General features: G+C 58.9%; 1 protein-coding gene across 1 annotated transcript; it reads left to right on the top strand.

The window, feature by feature from the left end:
• Positions 1-4,379: 4,379 nt before the first annotated feature.
• Positions 4,380-24,792, top strand: DBH (dopamine beta-hydroxylase). The gene is made up of 12 exons (XM_059925990.1): positions 4,380-4,697; positions 6,956-7,102; positions 8,376-8,633; positions 9,606-9,782; positions 10,400-10,502; positions 14,575-14,741; positions 17,941-18,084; positions 18,592-18,630; positions 19,135-19,194; positions 22,902-23,029; positions 23,500-23,659; positions 24,661-24,792. Exons 1-12 carry the CDS (start codon positions 4,380-4,382, stop codon positions 24,790-24,792), a joined length of 1,833 nt encoding a protein of 610 aa, XP_059781973.1.
• The last annotated feature ends 1,326 nt before the right edge of the window (positions 24,793-26,118 follow it).

The following is a 26,118-nucleotide window of genomic DNA, read 5'->3' as shown; positions in this document are numbered from 1 at the left end:
GCCCCCAGGGTCCCCACACTCAGGAAAGAGGGCTGTGTCCTCCTGCTTCTGGAGGATGCAGAGAGCGGAACCTGAGGATGTGCTCCTGGTAAGATTCCTCAGGGCCCTGAGGCCTCACCCCAGGTGTGCGTCGTCACCTCCAGACACACTGGTTAGGGGGGTGTGTGTGTGTGCGAATGTATGAGTGGCTGGGGTGCAAGCCTTGGATCCGAGGACGGGCAGACTGAGGCCCCAAGAGGAGTCAGGAGACCTCACTGCTCTGGCCCAGGGAGCTCGGGGGCCAGTGGGGGCTCTGGTCCAGCAGCCAGGGAGGGAGTGGGCGGAGGGAGGAGCTGAGATGCCCGGGGCGTTCTGGGCTCCCTCAGGCTGTGGCCACCCCACTTGGTGCCCCTGGCCCTGGGCATCTCAAGTCTTGGATGTGCCGTCCTAATCTCAGGGCCACCAGCTTTAATGGGCAGACACGGGAGAACACACCGGGGCGGCGGAGGGATTAGCGGGGAGGGCGTGCTTCTTATACCTTCACATCACAACCAACCATGCTCAGGACAAGGGACGGAGACGTGCCCCCCGGGGAATGGGGGTGGGGGGGTCTCCGTCTCCGGCAGCCCCCAGCAGCCCTTCTCAGCCCGGCTTTTGCCCGGCTGTCAGCTAGATTGCTGGATTTTTTGGGGGGTGGGCACTGCCTGCAGCCACCCTGGGGTCACTGGGGAGCAGCCTGGCCTGGCCTGTCTGGGTCAGGTCCCCAACTGGCTTCAGTCTGGTTGTTGTGGAGTCAGCCGGAGCGGCCTCACGTGGCAGAGGCGATGGGGGATTACAGCGTGAAGGATGACGGTGTCAGAGAGATGCGGGAAAGCGAAGGGCTTATTAAAACGCTGAAATTGGTTCCAAATGAGGTCAGCCGTCGAAGCGCCTTGGAGGAGAGCCAGGCGCTGAGCAGTGAACAATGTTTATTTCCTGACAGGGTGGCAGCGACGCCCCGGGTGCCACTCCCCCCACCCCCGCTTGTGGAGGGCACAATGCGCCCAAACACCAGAGCGGAGCCGGGCGGGGGTTTGGAAGCAGGGGGACAGCACGCCCACCCCCGCCCTGAGAGCACCTGGGGTGGGCAGGTGTCTCACTGACACGGGCTGGGGCAGGACCGCTGAGTACTGTGTCCTTATTCCAGGTCGGATTGCCTGTTTTTTAAAATCCATTAATTCAAGGAACGGCACATTGTGGCAGAGGCCACCTGATTGGACAAGCTCCCTCCCACCCCTGGCTGAGCCCAGAGCCTCCACGGTTTTTCTCCCTGCTTGAATTTCTCCTCCGAGCCTCCCTTCCTTCTGACTCCAGTGGAACTTCCCTGACCTTGGCTGTCTCCGGGTACAGCCCCGCTGGCTAAGAGTGCACTTTGGGGTCCTTGATCTGGGTGCCAGGCCGGCCCTGTCCCCGATGGCACAATGCTTTCCCTCTCTGAAACTTCATCTCGTGTCTGAGGACAGTCACAGACCGGGCACCCAAGGCCGGTGGTGCTGAAATGAAACAAGTAGGTGAAGGAATGGCCGTGGACACGATTTCTATCTCCTGTTAATTACTAGCACTTGGTAATTTTCATTTCTGAAGTCAGCTGAATCTGTTTTGTCAAAAGCAGGAGGAAGGCCCGCGTTCCAGCCCAGTTCTGAGCTGGAGAAAGAGAATGTCTTTTGAATCCTGTTAAAAATAAACATGTGTTCATAGCGCGCTGCTAAGAGCCACGCAGACCTTTTCTCCTCGGCTCTCGGAGCAACTGTTGATCTCACCTGCATCCAGAGAGGAATGGGGCCCGAGGTCCCCCCTGGGGCTGCTGACTCCAATCCTGGGCCCTTGTTCCCAGGCCTCACACCTCTCAATCCCCAGCTCCCTGGGGTTGAAGGGAAGCGGAGGGATAAACTATTGGTGTCGTCCAGCTCCTCCGTCTCCAGATGGGCTGGGGATCTGGTGGGAAAATGCTTCTGTGCGGAGGCCCAGCAGGGACTCAGCAGGGGTGGAGCGGGGTTCAGACCCAGAGCTCCGACCCTTCGGTGGTGCAGGATGAGTCCTTGGGGTCCCACTGCCCCGGGAGAGAGCTGGCGCTCGTTCCGTCTGTCTTCTAGCCGGAGCCGCGTGGATGGCCAGGAGGTTCCCCAGAGCCAGGCCTGCCGCAGAGCCCTGCTGGCTTTGTTGTTCCTGTGCCCGCCGGGAACACGGTGCCCACCCGAGCCGCCTGTCTCACCCCCTCCCCGTGGCTGCTCCCTGATCTTGGCGGGGGGGGGGGGTGGTGAAGGTCCAGAGTATCATGTGATCTCAAATGCTACACGCCTGCTTAGGCACCACAGACGAGGAAGTTTGGGCAACATTTTAAAGAATGAGGCGGTGCCCTGGGGGGTGAGGCCTTCGGAGCCTGGGCTGGGGTCTCCCCTGGCCCGTGCCCGCCTGTCTTCTGTGCAAGGCAGCATTACCTAAAGGCCTTTGGGATTGATCCTGTAGCCTGACACCCCTGGTGCTCCCCCCAACCATGGGAACACGGTCCTGCCAGGCTCTACCTGAGTCCCTGCCCGGGCTCCAGGAAGCGCACCTGCCACCCCAGGCCGAGGGACATCCCTGGGCTCTGTGTTGTCACTTGTGCCGAGGGTCTGCAGCTTCCGCAGCACCAGAGGGCCTGCTCTGGTGGCCCATTATCCTTCCACATCTTTCCCCAGGCCCAGGACGGGGGCCTGTGGTGGCATCCTGCACTCATTCATGTATTCATTCGCTCATTGGCTGATTCACTCACTCAGCCCTTTAGTTTGCTCCAGCTCTGTGCTGCCCTGGGGAACGGGCCCCAGCGGTGGGTGGGCAGGCAGTCCCTGCCCCATGGAGAACAGCTATTGTGGTGTCAGCTCCATGAGTGACGTGCCCTGTAACACCTCCACCCTGTGTGCAGTCAAGCGGGGGTATCCCGCAGCCTTCTGTAGCATCTTTCCTTCTTCGGCCCTGTTTGCAGGGCTGCCCGGCCTCTGGGAAGCAGGGACCAGCACCCACCAGGACCAGGAGAGGGGAACCTGCTCCAGATTTCATACTCGTGCAGAGACACAGTCATTCCTTCCTAAGGAACAGAGTTCAGAGCAAAAACAGAGCCTGCTGCTGCAAGCTCTGGGCCAGCCTTTGTCACTATTTGAGGATTTGTGGGTATTTGAAGATGATATTGTGGATCCTGAGGATATTGGTGAAGTTCTTGGTTTCTCCAGAGAGAAGAGGAATTGGAGGAGGAAGAAAGAAGGGAGTCAGATTCCTGGAAGGAGGAAGCCAAGTTCAGAGCAGAAGGCAATCAGGGACAACTTCCTGGAGGTGGCAGCACAAGTCAAGTCCACTCTGCACAGAGAAGGACAGGAGCGAGCTGGGATGCAGAGAGGCTGACACATGAGGCTTGCGGAGCTGCGAGTCCCAAAGGGCCTGTGCCAAGGCTCTGTGTTGTGTGCGGGAGAAACCATGCAATTGGCTGGCTGCCCTGGGAGGGTTCAAATTCAGTCGGGGTCCACTCCAGGCTAAAGGACATTGTGGGTTTTGGAGCTTTGGAGACAGGGAAGCAGGCCTGTCACTCACACCCCTTTCTGCAAAGTTTGTTTCCCCCAAGAATTGTGCCCTGCCATCTACCCCTCGGCGAGGCATCGATCAAGAAGTCTGCTCCCCAGCAATGTACCCTGCTGTCTGGGGCCCCCAGAAATCCACCTGCAGGCTGCCCCCACCCCCAGCAGTACACCCACTCCTTCTGGAGCAGCTGTGGCACCAGCTGGAGCGAGCCTGTGGGGAAATCGAGAGAAGACGAAAGTGGGAACAGCAGGCCATGGAGAGCGTGTTTAAACACAGGGACTATTTGGGGATCGTCTTTTATTTTTAGTTTGAAATCGGTCCACCCTCCAGTATTATATTATAGAAGCAGCTCCCTGGGCCTGCGGCAGTGAGGTCTCATGACTCGCTGGTCACCTTGGAAATAACCCCTCGGAGCCTCAGTCTGCCCATCCATGGGCGGAGCACCATGGGCCCAATCCATCAGCTCTGCAGGGACAGGCCCAGGTGGCCAGCCAGCCTGGTGGTCAGTGCAGTGCCTGGCTGGAGGGCGCCTGCAGGGACGAGTCCTTTCCGGACACCTCTCAGAGACTATTCAGGGGGCATGAAACCAGCCTGTCTGCTTCAATTCCCACTGATGATGTCCCTGTGTCATTAGTGCCAATTAGGAGAAGCGAGGGCAGCAAAGCGTTTGGCCTGGGGCCCGGCCTGGTGGGAGGGTCACTGGGACAATTGAATTCCCCACCAGACAAATGTGATTACCGGCGGAGCCCGGGCCCACCCCCTGCGGGGCCGAGACATAAATGGCCAGGTGGGGCGGCCAAGCTCACCCAGCCATGCGGATCCCCAGCCCCAGCGTGCGCGAGGCGGCCTCCATGTACGGCACAGCGGTGGCCGTCTTCCTGGTCATCCTGGTGGCCGCCCTGCAGGGCTCGGCTCCCCCCGAGAGCCCCTTCCCCTACCGCATCCCCCTGGACCCTGAGGGGATCCTGGAGCTGTCGTGGAACGTCAGCTACGTGCAGGAGACTGTCCACTTCCAGCTCCTGGTGCGGGAGCTCAAGGCTGGCGTCCTGTTCGGCATGTCGGACCGTGGCGAGTTGGAGAACGCCGACCTGGTCGTGCTCTGGACCGACGGGGACAGTGCCTACTTTGGGGTGAGTCTTCCCTCCGCAGTGCTCCTGAACTTGCCTTTTCCTCTACACTCACCGTGCTTAACCTGGCAAAGGAAGTCTCCCTCCTGCCTCTCTGGTCACGTTTACTCTGAGCACCCCTTGTGTCCCAAGCTTGGGCATCTCGGGGCTGCTGATGTGAGGACAAAATGGGAAATAGATGACTTCCATGGTCCTTGACTGCACACCCCAAATGACAGAGCTCAGCGTGCCCAAGGAGCACAGCCGCACACGAAGGACACACTCGCCACATAAACACACGCTCTCCACTGCCCCCGTCCTCGGGAGGGCGGCCCCCACATACCCACCCGCACGAACAGCGCCCAGAGGTCACATGCGGCCAAGCACGGTGGCTGGCCTGCCCGCCCACTGCCAAGGGCGTGGTGCTTGCACACGTGGGTGACCTGAGCGGGTGCAGACTCCCCGGCCCCCAACCCAGGCGTGGAACGAACCGCCCGTGGAGCTAAGCCGGGACGCTGAGGGCGTGCGCTCCACTCCACGCCTCAAATTCACCCCCATTCTTGCCAGAAAGGGCGAAGGAGGGGGGGGAGGTTTCCCTTCAAAGGAGAGAGGTTTTGGGGGCCCTCTGGGTTGGGGGAGCCTAGCCGTCTCGCCCGGAGCCACCACCCTACATTCTTCCAGCCTGACCTCTCTGGGGACCAAACCCAACTCTCTCATGGAAACAGACGCAGGAGGGTTAAAATAGTTTTTAAGTCAGGAGGCACTTTATCTGTGAGCAGAGTGGCTCTTACTTCAATTAAGTGTGGGAATGCAGCAGGAGCACCGAGCCAGGGTCAGGATAGGCCCCCGGGCCTCGCTTACCTCATCTGCAGAGTGGGTACAATAACCCCTCTCCACCTTCTTGGGATGTGTAAGTTCACACGAGCTGGTCTTTCTGGAACCCGGTGGTGCTCTGTCCAACCCCTGCCACAACTCTGCAGGCAGGAAGGAGCTCTGCCCACTTTCCAGGGGAGGGTGGGTGATCCCGACCACCAGCCGGACGGGGTGGGGCCGCCTGGGCCCCGGGCTGTCCCACCTCTCCTACACCAGGATGCTCAGTGGCTACGGGTCACGGCCAAGAAAGACCTGGGCAGCGCGGTTCTGAGCCGGTCCCAGAGGAGCCGCCACGCCCGGGAGCAGCTTCCCCGGCTGCCAAGAGAGCTGGGGTGCCTTGGTCCTCCAGCACAGGCAGGATTAATTTGCACAACAAATTCCTATGCAAACAAATGTCAGACTTGTTTTTCCTCCTTTAGCAATATGTTCAACAATTACATTCTAGATTTCCAGCCGAGGGATCACAAGCTGACTTTCTGCTTCCGTTTACAATGAGTCCTTCTGCAAATCAGCAGTGGACCCCAGCACGAGCTTCACTGTGGTGTTTTTCTCTAGGGAAAATTTGGCAAAATCTTTTGCAGGTTTCTTTTTTGCTCAAGGAAATGAGGAAAACATGCTTTAGCCCTGAATGCAGGGTTTAAGAAAATTCTAAGGCCAAGGACTGGTGGTCCCGTGTTGTTCCTGAACTGGAATAGCGGCCTGCCTGTCGGGGGCAGGGTTACCCTCACAGCCTCCTTGCCGGGTGGACGTCTTTCCGTGCCCTGGCCTGGAGCCCCGGGGTGGCCGAGCCTTAGAGCCGGGTGCCAGGGAAACAGAGAGGGGGAGAGGAGGGCAGGGTCTGGCCAGAACCACCACCCTCGGACATCCTGGGGAAATGCAGCGGGTCCGTTTCCTCCTGGGCCTCGGTTTACCCTCTCTGCGTAAGGCTAAGGCTAGGGCGAGGTGGGCAAGATGCTGGAGCTGCAGCGTTTCAGGCGGGCTCACTCTCAGGGGTGTGCAAGTGCGGGGTGGGCCCCCCAAACCCTCTCCGAGGCTCCGTGTGCTGTTAGGGTCCCTCCCTCCACAGACCAAAGGCGATTCTTCGTCTAAGGCTCCACATTCCCAATCATGGCACCTTCTTCGTGATACAGGTTCCTGGGTCCCACCCAGAGGTCTGGGAACCTGCACGGCTAACCAGCCCCAGTGAGTCCTGGCTGGCGTTTGAGGCCGTGTGTCAAGGGCACAGAGGAAGAGAGTGGGGTTGGAGGTCAACTCCACTGTCTCAGGCAGACACCGAGTGTGGGTGTGATGCCCACCCGGGGCAGAACCCCAGGAGCCCCAGGGCGAGGTGTGTCCAGGGGCTGCACTGTGGGCGGCCATCCCTGAACTCTGGCCCCACGGCTCGGCCCCTTTTGCTCTTGCCTCCGTAGGACGCCTGGAGTGACCAGAAGGGGCAGATCCATCTGGATGTCCAGCAGGATTACCAGCTGCTGCGGGCACAGAGGACCCGGGAAGGCCTGTCCCTGCTGTTCAAGAGGCCCTTTGGCACCTGTGACCCCAAGGATTACCTCATCGAGGTGGGTGGCAGCCCGCTTGCCCAGGAGACTGTGGGCCACGTAGAGCCCTCTCGCATCCCAGGGCAGTATCCCCGGGCCAGCCATGCACAGAGAGCGTGGATTCCAGAGGCGGCTGGGTGGGGACAAGGCAGGTCGGGAGAAACCAGCTCTGCCATCGGCGTCTGATCCGGCGAATAAGCAGCTCTTGGTTGGCACATAGCTGACATGTTTCTAGATGTTGGTCTCGCCCCGAAGCTTTCAGACAGGGACCTGAGTGATCTCGCGCCTGACTAGTTCTCTCCTCCTGGTCCAGCATCTTCAGTAGAATTCTGGAAAGAGCCCAGGAGACTTGGTTTCCCAGACTGGCTCTGTGGCCAACGGGCTGTGAGGCTCAGGGCGGGTCCCCATCTCCTCTGGACCTCAGTTTACCTGTCTGTAAAAGGAGAAAAGGGAATTAGATGATCTGTAAGGCTCGACCTGCTCTGTCTAGGAATTCACAGCCGCAACAGATCTAAAAATCCTTAGGCTTCTCACGTTGCTCCAAGACCCTTAGGGAAAAACAAACCAGTTATCTCCTGAAGACAAACTCCTTTCCACTTGCCAATGCACCTTGACACCCAAAGTCTGTGTTATCTTTATGGCGTGTCAGTGACATGGGCTGGCCCAGTGCTACACGAGGAAACTGAGGCCAGACAGGGGAGGACTTGCCCAGGGACACACGGCACAGAGGGGACAGAGCTGGAGACAGAAGAAGTGTCCTTCCAGAAGGAGGTCTGAGTCCTCCCCCTCCTGGCTCACCTTCCCCATGGACAAGGGCAAGGGCAGGCAGAGGACCCTCTCCCAGAACTTTGCACGGCGTCTGGTGCCAACGTGTGCTCAGCTCAGAGCCTTCTGCCTGGACCTCTGAGACACCTGTGCAGAGAACAGCCCTGTCCCCAGTGACCCTGGGGGTGGTGGAGGGAACACACGTCCCAGGTGAGCCAGCCGGCCTGGGTCACAGCGACCCAGCAGTGGTTAGTTGAACGGATGCTAAGCAAATGTAGATAGAAAGCATTTAGGAAGACAACACGTATTGATGGCTGGTGCAAACCGTGGGCTCTGGGGGTGGTCGGCCTTGGATTTAATCCCAGCCAGGTCCACGCAGAGCCTCAAAGCTCCCCTCCTTCAGAGAGGTGAGAACTGGGCATGTCACCGGCCAGGCGAGGGTGGGTAGGGACCTGGCGTCTCCCCGGTTACCAGGAGCCCAGCTCTGGGGGTGTGAGTGGGCGAGCGCGGGGCCCTGTCTCGCCTGCAGGACGGCACCGTCCACTTGGTGTACGGGATCCTGGAGGAGCCGTTCCAGTCGCTGGAGGCCATCAACGTCTCCAGCCTGCAGACGGGGCTGCAGAGGGTGCAGCTGCTGAAGCCCAACATCTCCATCCCGGCCCTGCCCTCGGACATGCGCACCATGGAGGTCCGCGCCCCAGACGTCCTGGTCCCCGGCCAGGAAACCACGTACTGGTGCTACATCACCGAGCTCCCGGACGGCTTCTCTCGGCACCACATCGTCATGGTACGTGGGCCCAGTCCTCGTCCCAGCTCTGCCTCCCCCCTGGGGCCTCAGAGGTGTCCGGCCCTGGGGAGCTGTCCACGGTCCTGCTTGGACCAGTGACCTCTGTGGCGTGGACCCCAGGCAGGGTCTGAACTTTCTGCAGCCACAAGTGTGCTCTGACGCCCCCCGTCACCCTGCTCACTCCCCACCCTCCCAGGGCTGCTGCTGCACCCCAGTTTCCCAGCCTGGACCAAAGGCAACTGATGTCTTGATTTTTGCATCTTCTCCTGGGACTGGAAAGGCTGTCTAGCTATTTATCTGTCCGTCAGGACACCGTCCTCCTTCATGAAATAACAACTCAACTCAGAGCTCAATTGCTCTAAACACCTTCCTGGAGATATAACAGTAACGACAGTAGCTGTTGAATGTCCCCTCTTTGCCTGGCCCTAGGGAAAGGGGAGGTGGTTTACCCCCTCCATCACCACAATACTACACACATAGTGCTAGATATTATCACTCTTATTTCCATTTGCGGACATACAGCCCAGAGAGGTAGTGTGAGTTCCCAAAGTCACACAGCAGGAAGTGGTGGGCCTGACTCACGGCTGCACCTGCCCCCCAGGCTCAGCCTTGCCTTGGGCAGTCTCCGTGTGTCTGTGCAGCCACTGCCACGTTCACACGAGGACTGCTGCCTTCCTGTCCCCCAACCCCCTCATCGGGAAATGACTTGCCTGGGTCCCCTTCCCTTTGCTCCTGAGCTCACCGTGAGCTTCTGGCAGATTCTGCCTGGTTCCAGGGTGGTGGCTCCACCCCCAAAACCCTGAGTCCCAGAAGCACCCCTGGAAATCACCTGGCTCAACCCTCCCATTTTACAGAGGGGCAAGCAGAGGCCCACGGACGGGAGCTGCTGGGTCAGAGCCCCACCAGTGGGGGTGAGCAGGTGGGTGGGCGGGGTCTGCTGCCCCAGGCTCAGGGGGTGCTCCACTCCCACAGTACGAGCCCATCGTCACCGAGGGCAACGAGGCCCTGGTGCACCACATGGAGGTCTTCCAGTGCGCAGCCGAGTTCGAGAGCTTCCCCCACTTCAGCGGGCCCTGCGACTCCAAGATGAAGCCGGAGCGGCTCAACTACTGTCGCCACGTGCTGGCTGCCTGGGCCCTGGGCGCCAAGGTGCGTGCCCTTCCCAGCATCTCCCCAGGGGCCCCCACTTATGCATGAGAGCCTCCACGAAGGAGGGAGCCTGTGAGGCCCCCAGGGCAACCCAGGCCCCGAATAACCCCGTCTCCCCACCACCTGTACATTGTTGGAATCCCATGGCTCTTTTGAGCCACGAACGCCTTCTCCAGCCTCCGTTACTTTCCTGTAAAAATGCAAGAGCCCCACGACCTAACATTCCTCGTGGACATTGCTCTCATTTCCCCGATCAAGTTCCGCTGGACTTGGAGGGGTCTGTGCACAGTGTGGTCCCGGGGCTGGCCTCCCTGGGCTGTGTCCAGGGTCTTCCAGCAGCTTCCTCCACCAGCTCAGAGGAGGGGCTTGGGCGGTGGGCTCGCCTGGGGGCATGAGCTCTCCCCGCTCCCTGACCCCGAGTCTAATAGGAACATTGCATGGGCTGGTAATGAGCTGCCCGTCAGGAGGAGAGTCCTAATCCGGCTGCCCCACCAACACCCCTCTCTGCAGCTCAGGCCCCAGCACATGGGTGGGTATGCCCTGACCGCCCCGGGACCCCTCTCTTGACACCCCAGTCTGTCTGCCCGGCCTGACCCCACCCTCCCTGCTCCCTGCAGGCCTTTTACTACCCAGAGGAAGCCGGCCTTGCTTTCGGGGGCCCTGGGTCCTCCAGATTTCTCCGCCTGGAAGTTCACTACCACAACCCGCTGATGATAAAAGGTAGGGAGCTCCGAGGTGTGCTTCCAGCCTTACCGTCCTCCCCTCGGGAACCCTGGGTGCGGCCATACCCAGTTAGGAAGATAGCCGGGCTGGCGGGGCTTAGCACCGCATCCCTCTACCCCCAGGTCTAGCCTCCTTGTCACGTGGCCCACCGCGGCCTGCGTCCCTCTTGTGTCTCTTGTTCACTGCCCGTCTCCCGGGCCTGCGGGGGGCTCCCCAAGCAGAGTCTAATCGGCTGGCTCATCCGCACAGTGGGGGCCCAGCACCTTCACCCCTCCCCCTTCATAAACATCAGCTGCCATCAACACGACGCTGTCCCAGGTACCACCTGGGAAAGGCAGGTAGAGGTTTCCTGTGTGCCTATTTTGCAGAAGAGCAAATTAAGGCCAGTGGTAAAGGGATGCCTCCAGGGCCATGAAGCGAGTAGGAATTTAGAGCCAGGAGGTCTGGCCTGACCCGTCTCCGTGGCCTCGGTGGTGCAGCCGTGCTATGGCCGAGCCCACACTTGAACCTGGCAAGCTTGGTCTGATTCTGAAGCTGTAAGGAATCATTTAGATGTCGGGTCCGTATGAGTAAACACAGCTCACCCCTCCTCCCACACCCTTTCCTCATTGGCACCCGGCAGAGCAGAGGGCTAGCATCAGGGTGTGCCAACCAACGGGGTCACAGACAATGGAGGGAGGTCACAGGCTGGAGTGGTCCCATGTGCCATCTCCCCTGAAAATCTAACTTCTGTGAGGCTGCTCAGACCAGGAGATGCCCCCCCATCTCTGACCTCCCCTCCCCAAAGGGGTGACTCTCCAGCACCTAGGAGAGGTGGCTCTGCCGTCCGCAGAACAGGCTGGGCCAGGACAGGGCACTTGGCAGGATGGCAGGATGCAGGTCACTCCAGAGCCAACACGATCCCTGCCTAGAACCCAGCCTCCCATGGTTTGACCATTGGGAGGCACGGCCCCAGGACTGTCCTCTGGGCAAGGGGAGTGCCTGGCTCACTGCGGGGCGTTTCTGGCTATGAACTTCCCTCCTGCTTCTCAATACCTGTCACAACAGAGCAAATGCATGCCTGGAGTGTGAATGCGTCAATGGGATTTTATTTCCATGTGTTCCGTGTCAGGGTGGCAAACAGGTTCTGCTCACCGGGCTCCTCTGACTGACCCTCAGCTGCAGCTCCAGCTCCCTGCTGGAAAGGCAGCTGAAGGCCGTACTGGGATTGATTAGCAATGTCTGCCCTGGGCGCTGGAGGGGTGGCTCTTGTTTGTTTCGTGCTGTTGAATTTATACTAGGTAAACAGAAATCCACAAGACCCCCTCGTGTGAGATGCAGGATCATGTCTCATTCCCCAATTTACCACACCAGACTTTAGGTCCAGAAAGGTGCAAAGGCTTTTTAGGAGGGAGACACAAGCGAAGTGCGAGAAAGTATGAAAGGAAGAGTCCACACAGCCTGGGCGGCATCATGGCGGCTTGTGACCTGGGCCTCGGAGGACCAGGAGCATTTTCACAGGGGAAGCTGACAGGTGCTTCATTCCAGATGGAGGGATAGACTGTGCTGTTCACAGACACGGAGGGGGGAAAGGGAGACAGGCGGTCCAGCCTGGCTGCAATGTAGGGGATGGGAAAGCGAGGTGGGGGCAGGGACTGCTGGATCATGCTGTGCCTGAAGGTGGAGCAACCAGGGTCAGTCTTTAGGATGATGATGCCAGTTGATACTGTATCAGAAACTGAAAACATTTTCCTCTCTCTGTTTCACCAGTATCTTCTGCCATATACTGCCACATAGCCATCTTCCTCTCACTCACTCTGTTTTTTTTTTTAATTTATTTATTTATTTTTGGCTGTGTTGGGTCTTCCTTTCCGCGCGAGGGCTTTCTCTAGTTGCCGCGAGTGGGGACCACTCTTCATCGCGGTGCGCGGGCCTCTCACCGTTGTGGCCTCTCTTGTTGCGGAGCACAGGCTCCAGACGCGCAGGCTCAGTAGTTGTGGCTCACGGGCCTAGTCGCTCCGCGGCATGTGGGATCCTCCCAGACCAGGGCTCGAACCCGTGTACCCTGCATTAGCAGGCAGATTCTCAACCACTGCACCACCAGGGAAGCCCTACTCTCTGTTTTTTTAAATGACATTTTTCATTTGTGTAAGTGAGGGGCAGAAATAGTCTGAGAGATTAGACATCAGCTCCAGGCCAGGTCCCAGCCTTTGTCTCCCTAGCTGCGTGACCCTGGGTGGGTGACCCCTACCCCTGTCCATGCTTCCTGACCTCCCTCAGCTGTCCTGAGGCTGGGAAAGCTCGTGCATGTAACGCTCCCAACTGGATGTGGGCACCGGGGTGTGCTCAACCAATAGCCGCCAGCGACTTCTTCCTGGCTGCATAACTAATACTTTCTGCCACCGCTGGAATTATCTACAGCGCACACAGAGAGGAGCATAAGTCAGCTTGGGCCTTTAGCATGATACGGGATTTATTGCTCATTTAAAACCTGAAAGCAAATGGATTTTTGAAAACTCCTTAAGCATCAGGGAAGTCTGTCTCTTCCAGATTATCTGCTTGTATTTACGGATCTTTTGCCAAATATAAGGATGCTCCTGTCACTTTGCAAATCTGGAGATGGGTCTCTTTTCTATAAATACCAAAATTCAACAATTATTTCACTATTTAATCCCCATCTGAATTTTAACCAATTGCATCTCCCTTTTTATTATTATCCTCTGATGTAATCAGCCCAGAGATACAGAGGCTGAGCTTGGACATTGCCAGAGGAGAGTGGGGCAGGGAGGGAGGGAGGCAGAGGCAAGACGGTGTGTTCTCAGCTCCATCTCAGAGCAGCTGAGCAGGGAGACAGCCCTGCCCCCAGAGGTGCCCTGGGCTGGGGTCCCAGCTCGGCCACTTCCCGGCCCTGCGATCTTGAGCAGGGTCTTCAGCTCAGGCTCCGAGCCTCAGTTTCCCCGTCTATAATTGCGGGAGGAGGATTCTTCAGTTACACGGGCTCCCCCGCCCAGCTCCCAGCTCTCCTGCCCATTCCGAGGGGGTGGGCCATGTCCAGCCCCTACTCCTCCCCCATGGGACCAGCCCCGAAATGCTCAGGGCCTCGCTGACCGATTCCGGGCAGAGAAGGGGATACTCGAGACCTTTGGGTGCCGGCATCCCCAGACCTCCGTCCGTCAGCTTCCTATGACCACTGGGAGGCTGCCCAGGGAGACTTGTACTCTCCAATTTGTCGACTACAAGAAGACCTGGCAGGTGTGGCTGCAACACGATGGGCAGAGCACCAAATTCTTCTTTGGAAGAGGTCCTTGACTTCGAGCCCAGAGAGGGACAGCAACTTGCCTGAGAACACACAGCACACTGTTGAGCAGATGGGACCCAGGACGATGTGTGAGCCGGGGGACTACACCCTTAGTGCTGACCCTGCTCCAGGGGTCCACGCTCCTGCTCAGGTTTCTCCTAAGATGTCCTCCCAGCATACGCAGCCCCTGGGTCAACCCTGCAGGACAGGAATCAAAGGAGGAAGGAGGGAGAGAGGCCACAAGAAGGATGTGCCTTAAACGCTTCTTGCTGACTTCACCACGCAGACTCACGCTCACCTGCCCGACGGGGCCGAGGATCCTCTGTGAGAGCAGCCATGACCTGCTCTCTGCCCAAACCTCACCGACAGGTCGTCCTGCTGGCCAGTTCCAGCTCAGAGCCCTTTGAACCAGCAGGAAGAACATCAAAGCACTTCCCAAGCCCTCTGAGGTGTTGGCGAGCTTCCTAAACCCACTGCAGGCATCTCACCCGACCCGGTTCAACAGCACGGCGTTCGGTTTTCTTTCGTTGCCTTAATCAAGTCTTTCCAAAGCATTCACCTCGTTTTCACAGAAACAATGGCTCTTGCTTTGCACGTGGGAATTGCACGGGTGAATTGGTCCTTGTGGTAACCATGGCGTCCGCCTGGGGTAAACAGGTGTGGGGACAAAGGCAGGTGGGAGCAGGTGTGGGTGACTGGCGCCTCCTGGTTGAGGGTGGCTAGGGGTGGTCCGTGTGCCAGGCGGGGGTCGGGGCGAGGGGCTCCGCTCACCTCCGTCCCTCCTCCTCCCAGGCCGGCGCGACTCCTCGGGCATCCGCCTGTACTACACGGCCACGCTGCGGCGCTTCGATGCGGGCATCATGGAGCTGGGCCTGGTGTACACGCCTGTGATGGCCATCCCCCCGCGGGAGACGGCCTTCGTCCTCACCGGCTACTGCACGGACAAGTGCACCCAGCTGGTGAGTGGGCCGGACATGGGGCTGGGGCTGGCACCGCCCTGCTTCCCCTGCTGAGGCCCCGAGGGTGGGGGCCGAGGTCGGTGGCTTGTGGCTTTGCTCTCCCCACCCTGCAGCTCCACCAGCCCCCTGCCCCCCACCTCCTCTGGATGCCAAGGAGCCTTCCCACCGGCCGGCGTGCGTCTGCACCTGCCTCTCCAGTAATAACTGGCTCCCATTTAGTCCACACCTGAGCCAGTGTTTAAAATACGTGCTCATCCTATGAATGACATAGACACGCCTTCACCATGAGAAATGCAGGCAGTGCAGCTAACATCCCTTGGTCCCAGCAGCCTCTCCTCCTCCCCGAGATAGCCAGTTGCTGGATCTCTTGTGCCCCTCCGGACTTCTTCCCTACCTGCTTCTACAAGCCCTCACATGCGGCGTGTTTAAAAACAAACTGAATAGTGAACGTTTGTCCGTGACTTGCCCTTTAACCGACGCACAGCACGGATTCAGTGGGGACTTCACTGGCGCTGGACCAGGTGAGGCCAGCAAAGTGCCTGGGGCGCAGCACACAAGGGAACACTGGTCCCCAGGGCCACCGTGCGAGGGCATGTGTGGCACAGGTAACGCTTAGACTCGGGAGCAGACGGGGGGACTGAGCTTCGGGAGGAGCGGAAGTGAGTCCCCCAGTTCTGGGCCCTCGGTTCTCCCCGGCCTCCCCCAGCCCCGGCCTGTGCTGAACTGTCCCCTTGTCACCAGTATCCAGGCTGCTGTCAACTTTCCACTGACAGGAAGAAGCCCGCAGGGAAATTCTGTGCCCACGGGAAATGTGTATCAGGTGTATTCTAGAGGTGGAATTGCCACGCACAGGGATGTGAGCTTTAATTTGAATAAATCTGCCAAAACGCCCCCCAGAAAGCCCATTCTGGGGCTTCTTCCCCCGACAGTACCAGAGGGAGCCTGGTGCCCCAGACTTACTGACCCACCATATTATCAATGCTTAAAATATTTTCTCAATCACTTGGGAGAAAAACATCACTGTTGTTCAATTGGAATTTCCCCATTTGTGGAAGTTGAGGATGTTTGCACCTGTTTCTTGGCCATTTGCCCTTCCTTTCTGCGAATATCTGTTCATAACGTTATCCAGAGTTTCTAGTGGGTTGTCTGTCTTACTATTGGTAGAAACCAGTAGTAAAAGAAACCAAAAGTTCTTTTTATATGGTGGGTGTTACAGCATGGTCTGTTGGGAATGCTGCAAACACTCTCTCCCATGTGGTACCTTTGCTTCTCACGATGACCTGCAAGGTGAGTATTAGCGTCCCCACTTCACAGATGAGGAGACTGAGGCTTGCCGGGGCCACAGTGCCTCCAGTTGCAAAGTGAGGAGTCAAACATGGGTCTCTCTGACTTCACACAGCAGCCTGCTTTGTGATGCGGTTTATATGCGGATTTGTCTTCCCAGTGAATTGATTCCCTGGGATTTGTTCTTCCCGGGAGCTCCCTGAGCCTCCAAGTCTTAGGCAAGCAAAGTGCCCTCGAGCTGAAGGGACAGAGCTGTCAGACTGCACTGGCCTCATCTGCATCCACGGTGGGTCAGCTCTTATCTGAGACCAGGGGTGATAAATCATAACCACACCAGCATCTGACACTTTCCCGTGTCCCCAGAACGTGGTGACACCTTGCCGTGTGAAAGTCTCTGTGGCCTGAGCCTGGAGCTGGGGCTGCAGACTCACCGGCAAAGAGGGGCCCCAGGCCCAGTGACTGACCTTTGCCAGGGGTACACGGGTCACATTGACCCGCTGACCTTGAGAATGCCTCTCACCAGCCTGGGAACGCAGACCTGCCTTCTCTCACCAGAGTCTCTAAATACTTTCCAGCACAAAATAAAAATAACTCAGTTTTCTTGTTCCCCTTTAAATGGTACATTCTTTGTGAAAATCTCATTTCTGTGGACTCTCATGGAAGGGCCTCCGGCAGAGTGAGGGTCTCACCTCCGTTAGCAGACCTCCGAGGGGCATAATTTCTGCAGTCAGAAGTCTGGCCTGGTCTAGGTATCCTCACCGAAGACAAGCCAAGAAGAAGTACAGTTTTTTGGACCATAGGCCCCAGGACAGCAATCCCCCTGCATCTGTCACACACTCACGACTCTGGGCCAGTGGTCAGCCTCTGGGGACCAGACAGGAGAAACCCAGGCCCCCATTGGTCAGCAGGGGCTCCCAGGCCTGGCCCCAGTTGTCACAAATGTGGCCACAAGGCTTCCCAGTCCTCAAATCACTGTGAGGGGTCCAGAAGGTATCCATAATGATGAGGGCAGGGGACGGTAGCTGGAGGAGAGCAAGATAGAAGCACAAATGTGAAATCGGGTGACCTGCAGAAGTGCAGCAGCCTGGGGTCACTCAGTGACGGGGCGAGGGCACCAGGACCTCCCTGAGCAGCCGATGGGGTGGACGAACACGGCGGTGTGTGGTCAGGGAGATGACCACTTCGAGGAGAAAAAGCTTGACGTGTGCAATCCGTTTTCGGAAACGTTCTGTCTAAATCAAGTGAACGTTAACGCAGGGGAAACATCTGGAAAATTGCCGTCTGCCCTGGTGGTGATGTGAGGGCTGACCTGTTTCCTCCGTGCTGCCCGCCTGCAGCTTCAGTGGTCAGCACCACGGCTGCAGAACCAGGTGATGGTGAGAGCACGGAACAGCTGCCTGGCCGCCATGCGGATGAAGGGAGGTCACGCCGAGGGCAGCTGGGGACTTGCCAGTGCTGGAGGCCGGCAGAGGCTGGACACGACGGCCCGGCACTGCTGTCCCACGTCGTCCGCCAGACGTGAGGACCCTCGAGTCTGTGGAATAAAGGCAGAATGAACCGACCAGCCTTCGGGGGCTCAGGAGAGGACCCAAAGGGAAGCCGTCGGCAGCCGGACGAGCCTCACGCTTCTCTCCAGTTGCAGCGCGCGGGCTTAGTTGCTCCGCGGCATGTGGGATCTTAGTCCCCCAACCAGAGATCGAACCTGCGTCCCCTGCCTTGGAAGGCGGATTCTGAACCACTGGACCACCAGGGACATCCCTCTACTGAGTTTTCTGATGGGGGGTTTCACCGATCCAGGAGAAGGAAGGGCCTGTGTGATGCAAACGGTCCAGCGAAGTAAACTCACATGGCCGTTCCGTGGCCCTGGGGGTGCGGACCACCACGTGGCCAGGCCCTGACACCCCCATCCCCGCAGGCTCTGCCTCCTTCCGGAATCCACATCTTCGCCTCTCAACTCCACACGCACCTGACGGGCAGGAAGGTGGTCACGGTGCTGGCCCGGGACGGCCGCGAGAAGGAGGTTGTGAACAGGGACGACCACTACAGCCCTCACTTCCAGGTAGGGACCGCCACCCCGCACCCGTTCCCCGCCCCGCCCTGCCCTGCTGGCCCGTGCAGGGCATGGCTGTGGGCTGTCTGACCCTCTCTCTCCCGACGGCCATAGAAACGCCCCCATTCCGGGGCTCCCTCTCCTGGGCCAGGCCCAGACACCCGAGGAGCACACAGAGCCAGCCGGTTCCTCTTGTGGATTTCATATGGGGGAGGGACTCTGGTGGGGGATTCTGGCGTGTGGCCGACTGCGGGATCTGGGGGACCCTGGCAGCTTGATGGTAACATCCATCTTAGATGACCACCTTCTTGTCCTAATCTGTTCCTGGCCAGAGGCCAAACTTAGCCAGTCCTGGCTTCCCACAGAGGGGTCGGGGGGCTGTGTCTGCAGTACTCTGAAGTCTCCCTCTCCCCCCTGCTCTGCCCCTCCCCCTCTCTTCCCCTCCCCCTCCCCCCTGCTCTGCCCCTCCCCCCCTCTTCTCCTCCCCTCCCCCCGCCCCCACTCTGCCCACCCCAGGAGATCCGCATGTTGAAGAAGGTCGTGTCCGTCCACCCGGTGAGTGCCCGGTTAGGGACGGGGGGCCAGGAAGCGATGCGGGAGGGCAGAGGCCGTGGAAGGCCTTCTGGAGCCAGGTCCATGCAGGGCAGGGGCTGGGGCTGCCCCACCGTGAGACTCGCCGGGACCGCACGGAGGGGCCGCAGAGGGGCCGGGACCAGACAGCACTTGGGGTGACAGGCGTCCTCCCGCCTGATCAGCCGACCGCAGACCCGAGAGCTATAGGGAGAGATGAGGGCATGGGGGTCACTGTGGGTCCATCCAGCCCCAGGCAACCACCGGCCGGCTCTGGCCCACGTAGGAAGGGGCCACAGAGGCCGACGAGTAATCACCCCCTGGGGACACTCAGAGAGTGACCCTCATGTGTGGGGACCCAGGGCCCACTGCCGGGTTGCTCAGTAGTGGATTGACTACCGCGGTCAGGCACCAGGTGGGACGGGCCCAGTGCACCTGGTACCCGACGCGGGCAGGTGCTGATGGGCGTCTGTCGGCTTGGTTCTCCAGGGAGACGTGCTCATTACTTCCTGCACATACAACACGGGAGACAGGAAGCTGGCCACCGTGGTAAGTCACCTGACTTCTTGCCACCTGCTGCAGAGCACGTGGACAAGCCTTATCTCCTCTAGACCAGAGGCTGCCCCTCCCCCATTCATTCAATCAACCAGTGGCTCTCAGGGTGCGGTCCCCGGACCAGCAACGTCAGCATCCCCTGGGACCTTGATGGTAAACTCATCGGTTCCTCCCCAGACCTGTCGAGCTGGAGCCGGAATTTGGGTGGTGACACCGGCGACCTGTGGTTTAACAAGCTCTCTGGGTTCTTTTGATGGCTGCCCTAGGTAGAGCGCCACGGCAATAAATATCAACACTAAAGCTGGCGCTGGGGAGCGGCCACGGGCGTGAGGTTGCCCCCTGCCCCCAAGGAGACAGGCCTGCCACACCTGCCACCAGCGACAAGCAGAGTTGGGATAAAACTAAAGACGCGCTGGAGGTGTTGGGAGCAGGGCCAAGAGGGGCGATTGTCAGACAGAGACCAAGGAAGGGGAGAGGCGGGGAGGGCCAGGCAGAGGACAAAGGTCATTCTCACACCTTTGGTAACAAACCTGCAGCTGCTTTTCTAACAAACTGTTAATCAGCAAAAATAAAGGGGCCACAGGAACATTCATTGTTACGCTGTCCCCTTTCGGGCTTCACGCTAAGACAATCCTGTGTAAGCGTACAGTTGACTCTGCTCCGGAGGGCTGGGACGCGGGTTCAGGGCAGCCCAGGAGGAGGATCTGTCCAGGGGGCGACTGTCCTCAAGGCTAGGTGTGCGGGCAGCGCCAACAGATAGGTGGTCACGTGACGAATCGAACAGCTGGGGCACCTCTGAGAACAAAGGGCGACCCTGTTAACAATCATGCCGGGTCAACAGGCACAGACCAAGACCGCCCGAGCGCGCTGACCACTTGCTGACGGCGTCTCTGACTGTCTCGTTAGTAAGCGTAGGTCCCAGGAATCGTCCCGGGAATCACGAGGTTCCCAGCGGACCAGACCTGGGGTTGCATCCCAGCCTGCGCTGCCCCCTCCCCTACCCAGGAGCTCTGGTCTGCACCCGGCACTGCTCTGTCTTTTCATTCAGCTGACGTTTATTGAACGTCTACTCTCTGTCCCATTTCATTTCCTTTAAAACAGCTTTATTGAGATATAATTCACATACTGTATAATTCACCCACTTCAAGTGTGCAATTCAATGACATTTAGAATATTCGCTACGTGCAACCGTCACCGCAGTCAATTTTAGAACATTTCCTGCCCCCAAAAGAAACCCCAAATCCTTCAGCCCCATCCCCTCAGCCCCAAGCAATACTGATCTACTTTCTGTCTCTATGGATTTACCAATTCTGGACTTTCAGATCAATGGAATGATATAATCTGTGCCCTTTTGTGACGGGCTTTTTTCACTCAGCATCATGTTTTCAAGGTTCCTCCAAGCTGTAGTGTGAATCGGTGCCTCATTCCTCTTTCTGGCTGAATAAGACTCCATCGTGTGGATGGACCACATTTGTTTGCCATTCACGCGTGGATGGACACTGGGGTGTTTCCACCTCTTATTTAGGGTTCACACCAGTCTCCAAGGTAGGAATCCTTGTCTCTGTTTTCATGGGTGAGAAACTGAGGCTGAGAGAGGGAAGACACTTGCTGAAAGTCACACACCTGACAACTAGGGCTGAACAGGCATTTAGCCCCGGGCTGTGTGCCTGCAAATTTCCTGCCACGTGACCCCTCCCTCCGTCTGGATTTAAGGTGACAACTGCTCTGGGTCTATGGTCACAAACTTGGTGGTGGGGGGGGCAGGAGAGCTTTGCAGGCACGCAGCCCTGCCCTAAACCCCAGCACCTTCTTTATGAGACTGCAAGGGGGGGGGGGGCTCAGTACATAACAACAGCCGCTAACGTGGAGCGCCTCCTCCTAACCCTAACCCTTCTCCACGCGGAGGACTTGCTATAATGACTCAGCCTGTCTGTGCGTAGGAACGCTTGAAGCTTGGCCAGGACCCTCTGAGGCAGCTGTCCCAGGAAACAGTGAGATGGAGCAACTGGGGGCACCCAGCTGGCAGGGAGCAGGGCTGGTCCAGGCGCCAACCCTGCACGTGCTGCCTCTCGGTAGGGAGCAGCTTATGAGATGAACAACGCCCCAGGCAGGCCCGCAGCATCTCCTACTCTGTGGGCGAGGCCACTGGGGCTGAGGGTGGGAGATGATGTCAGGCACCTGCCTGGCATCTAGCCAGTGAACAGGAAAGGGGAGCCCCCCAGGCCAAGCCCTGCTCCGTGCTGCTTCTGCGAGGGCCATGCTCCCTGCCCCACCCGACCTCATCCAGGAGAAATGGTGTCACGTCCCGGGATGTTCTGGCCACGTGAGCGCTCCTGACAGCTTCAGGCCACCGCCCCACACCCTCCTCGGGGAGGTGGCCACGTCACCAGTCGTGATGACAGCGGAGGGCAGCAGGGCCTTCCCACACTCTGATGGCCCCGGGCCTGAAATGTGATTTCCATCCCAGGGTGGAGACAAAGGGAGGGCTTCCTGAGCAAGCCCCCAGAGGGTCGGGACTCTCTCTTTTGATGTCTGAGACATCAGTAGGAGGTACAGGAATCTGTGGAATTCCAGGAGGGAGGTTATCTCCGTGATCTGAGGCCAGGACAGGACGGGTGACGAAAGCTCTGGTTGCCGGGGGCCTTGGGAAATGGGGGGTCAGAACCAGGGAATAATACAGGTGAAAACCCTCCCCAGAGGTGCCACTCAGGAGCGGGGCAGCTGCTCCTGGGGAATTACCTTTTTAAACAGTCATCCTTGGGCAGAGCCGCCCCGGCTCCTTGTCCAGTGCCTGGCGTGAGCCCTCAGCTGGGCTTTTTACAGAGCTTTTGTTCTGCCATAAAGAAGCAGATGCCTTTCTCCCCTCAAACTTTCCCACCAGCCAGATAAAACCCCCCAGGCCCACTCCATTGTTCACAAAGATCTGGGAACCTGGGCAAGGCAAAGGTGGGCTGGGGCCATGCACCCAAACCTGCCCCTGCCCTGCTGGGGTCTGAGCCGCTGCAAGCGGACCTCTGCTCCCTCCAGCCTGGCCCCTCTGCTGCCAGGTTCCTCCTCTTCCTGGCTCTGGGCTCCATGTTCAGCGGCTCTGAGAGCAGGGACCTGGCCAGGGGCTTAGAGCTGGTGGCACTCTGCTCCCTCCCAGGATGACAAAGCCACAGGTTTCCCTGGGTGGCTTGTGACGGCCTCTAGTCACCGGCTCCTCTTCTGGAGCCCCTGCTCCTCCCAGAGCTGAGTTCTGGAAATGACGGGTGGCCATGCGGGGTCTGCTGTGAGGGGAGGCCTCCCCTGCTGTCCCCAGTCCCCAGGCTCACACCGCAGACTGAGGGGACAGCTCCCCAGCCAAGGTCAGGAGCCTGAATCCACTCAGGCCTTGCCCTTTACCCTCCCTGGGACTCAGTTTCTGCATCCATAAAATGGGTACACTAATACCCTTCTCTGCTGCCTCCATTGTAGTTTGATTCCTAACAACACTTACCACCACCCGAGACGAACGTACTGGCTGACTTGTTTGCTATTGGTCTCGCCTGCAAAGGCTGGGAATTCCAAGAGGGCAGGGACTTTGCTCACTCAGAACACGATCTGGTACCGCATGATGAGGGAATGAATGAATGCATGAATGCAGTGAATATATGAGATGTTGAGCGGCAGCGTCCAGGAGTAAAGCACCAGTACTGACGGGCGTCTTCTCTGTCCCGCAGGGGGGCTTTGGGATCCTGGAGGAGATGTGCGTCAACTATGTGCACTACTACCCCCTGACGCAGCTGGAGCTCTGCAAGAGTGCCGTGGACCCTGGCTTCCTGCAGAAGTATTTCCACCTTGTGAACAGGTGATGGCTCCAGGGGAGCATGTCTGCTGTGCCTTCCATCCCTGGGCATGGCAGGGGAACCCCAACCCAGAACCCCCCAGGCCCTGTTAGGCAGCTGGGTGAAAGTGAGGAATCCAGGAGCAAGGGGAGCACAAATGTGGCAACCATGTCTCCACTCCCCCTTGAGGTGTCTGTGGCAGGCATCACTAATCGATCCCCGCACTTGTTTCCTATTGAGTCCGGATTTGGCCTGAGAAGCCCCCTCCACCCAGCCCTGGAGTAGCCATTCCCAACTGATCCAAGCTGGCAGAAGAGATGAACCTATTAGCCATCACCAGCAGGGAGTCAGGGCCAAGGCAGTATGTTAGGAGGCTGGTGGCCTGAGGGCTACTCTGGGGACCCCACCCATCTACAGGGAGGCGTCACTTGCCCTGCTGGGCTCCCCTCCCCTCTGCCATACCCCACTCTGGGCTGTTTCTTCCCCCCACAAGGTTCAACAGCGAGGAAGTCTGCACCTGCCCTCAAGCCTCTGTCCCTGAGCAGTTTGCCTCTGTGCCCTGGAACTCCTTCAACCGCCAAGTGCTCAAGGCTCTGTACAGCTTTGCCCCCATCTCCATGCACTGCAACAAGTCCTCGGCTGTCCGCTTCCAGGTATGCCTGCCCTGTGTGTGTGTGTGTGTGTGTGTGTGTGTGTGTGTGTGTGTGTGCGTGCGCTAGGGGCACGCCAGCCGCCACCCTTGGAAACGCCGTCGCCCCTTCCCAACCCCCAGCAGCAAGTTCTGCGGCTGCCCACCCCTTTGTGCCCCAGGCCCCTCAGAGGACCCCGGCCTGGGTGACAGGGCTCCAACCCAAGGAGCTGGCAAGACGCACTCACACAAAACAGTTGAGTAATCTGGTGGTGACAGACGGGCCCAGACAGACAGCTGACGGTCTGCAGAGGGAGAAACTGACAGCCACCCCAGAAGGGCGCTACCCACTCTCTGATGCCGTCACATCACGGGACTAATCTTGGTGGTATGAGCAGGCCGCCAGCAAACTCCCCCAGAGCCTAAAAATAAAGTGCTTAGGGAGGGGCAGGTGAGAAACCAAACAGTCTGAAACTGCAGGCTGGTTTCTCTCCTTATCTGAGACCCACTGGGATTCAAAGGCATCTCATTTATTCCCCGGGCCAGCCGCCTGTCTGAGGCCAGGGCTGGTGCTAAGTTAGGCGTGGAAGGCTCTGCAGCCTGCAGATCTGGAAGGCAGGTTTTCTGGAGGCATTTGGGAGCTGGATTAATTGCTAAATCAAACATTCCCAGCACCAAGGGCGGGGCTCACAATGGCGCGTCAGAGAGTCGTTTGGGGCAGACATCTGATGCGGTTAAAATGTGCCCTTTGATGCAGCCTTGTCATGGCGGGGGGCGGGGGGGATCGCTAAAATATCAGCCTGTGCCCAGGGCTTCTGATTGCTTCTCTGAATGAAGTGAGAGGCGGCCAAGGAGGCAGATGGGGGACTAGGATGACTTCCAGGTGAGGACCCCCAAGTAGCAATGGGGGGTTGGTTTGGGACAAGGTGAGTTTAAGGGCAAGAGATCATTGGGAAAAGTGCCTGGGGAGGTGGCCTCCGCTTCACCCCTCCAGCCTCGGTTTACCTCCTGGTCCCTTTCTTGCAGGGTGAGTGGAATCTGCAGCCCCTTCCCGAGATCATCTCCAAGCTGGAAGAGCCCACCCGTCACTGCCCAGCCAGCCAGGGTCAGAGCCCCGCCGGCCCCACCATGGTCAGCATCGGCGGGGGCAAAGGTTGAGCGGGTGTGGTCTCCTCGCTCCCCCCTCCACGCCGTCCCTGTGGGCTCACGCCAGCCCTGCGCACCCCCCTACTCTACGAAGACCCCCATGGAGCAGCTCTGTGTGCCCAGGATGAGGGGCTGGACCAAGCCACTGCTTGAGACTAGGGTCCATTCCAGCATTCTCCCCCGGGGGAGCCCCTGCATGGCTGAGAGGGTCCCGTGACAGCTCCCTGTTGACCCACCGAGGGCCGCGTGGACCGAGACCCTTGCGCACCCTTTTGACGCAGCGTAAGGATAACCTCCCTCGGAGGTCTAGAGTCCAGTGCCCCGAAAGCCCTGCCATCTCGCTGGGAGGGGTCAGCCTCCTGGGACACGAGCCATGCCTGGCCGCATCACCCGAGCTGGCCCCGCGTCCCCAGCCCCGGCTGATGGCGATCTGTGTGGGCACGTGACGGGTGAGAGTGCTGCTTCAATGTGTCCCTGCAGACTGGCTCACGTGTCGCAGTGGGCGTCTTCCCGGCTGACAGAGGCAGGACAAGCCATTTAGCTAGTCAGAGACTTGCCTGGGGAAACTGCTCCATTGCAGGGTAAAGAGATATTTTCCCCCACCTAAAGGGAAACCCTAACAGCAACGCTCACCACCACCAAAAGATGCGACAGCAAAGATCCAGGCGAGGATCTGGGCACCGGCCCCTTGGGAAACGGAACTAATAGCCCGGGTCGCTTCTCTCTGCGGTGGGACAGGTGGGATGGAGCAAGCGGGCCCTGGAATCAGACCTGTGTTAGAAGTCCAGCCCCACCTCCCTGACCCTCGGTCTCCTCATCTGTAAAACGGGGCCAGTGCCGTGCGGGTTACTGAGACAATAAAACTCATGCGCAGGGCGGCACCCAGCGACGGCTAATACAGGGTGGTGCACCCTGTCCCGGGCGGAGCAGAACATGCCTCGCGCCTCCTGGGTCAGTCTTCACGTTCCTCCCTCTTAGCTGCCTCTGTCGAAGGCCAAGTTCAGCTCTTGGGTGGTTTCTGCCAGGAGTGACAGATTCAACTCAGTCCAGCCAGTTCAGCAAAACGCTGTACAGCCTCTAGGGGAGAGAGAGGGTGATGGATGGGCCTCCGAGTCCCCCCGCTCAGCCCCGCCTTACACCCCAACAGCCGTCCGCTAAGCGCTGCCTCTCCCCCTGCCAGCCACTTCGTTACAGACGGGACGAACGGGCCCAGGCACCCTGCACTGCATCGTATAAATCATGGCTTCCTGCGCCGTAAGTCACAGGCCGTGATGGCTGTGAAACGCCAGGCCTGACAGAGGCTGCAGAGCGGCCAGCCCTCTGTCATCTCTAGAGCCC

The sequence above is a fragment of the Balaenoptera ricei genome, chromosome 6 (genome assembly GCF_028023285.1).
Source record: "Balaenoptera ricei isolate mBalRic1 chromosome 6, mBalRic1.hap2, whole genome shotgun sequence".
Lineage (NCBI taxonomy): Eukaryota > Metazoa > Chordata > Mammalia > Artiodactyla > Balaenopteridae > Balaenoptera > Balaenoptera ricei.
Note: the sequence above shows the minus strand (reverse complement) of the source record. Positions and strands in the feature narration are given on the sequence as shown.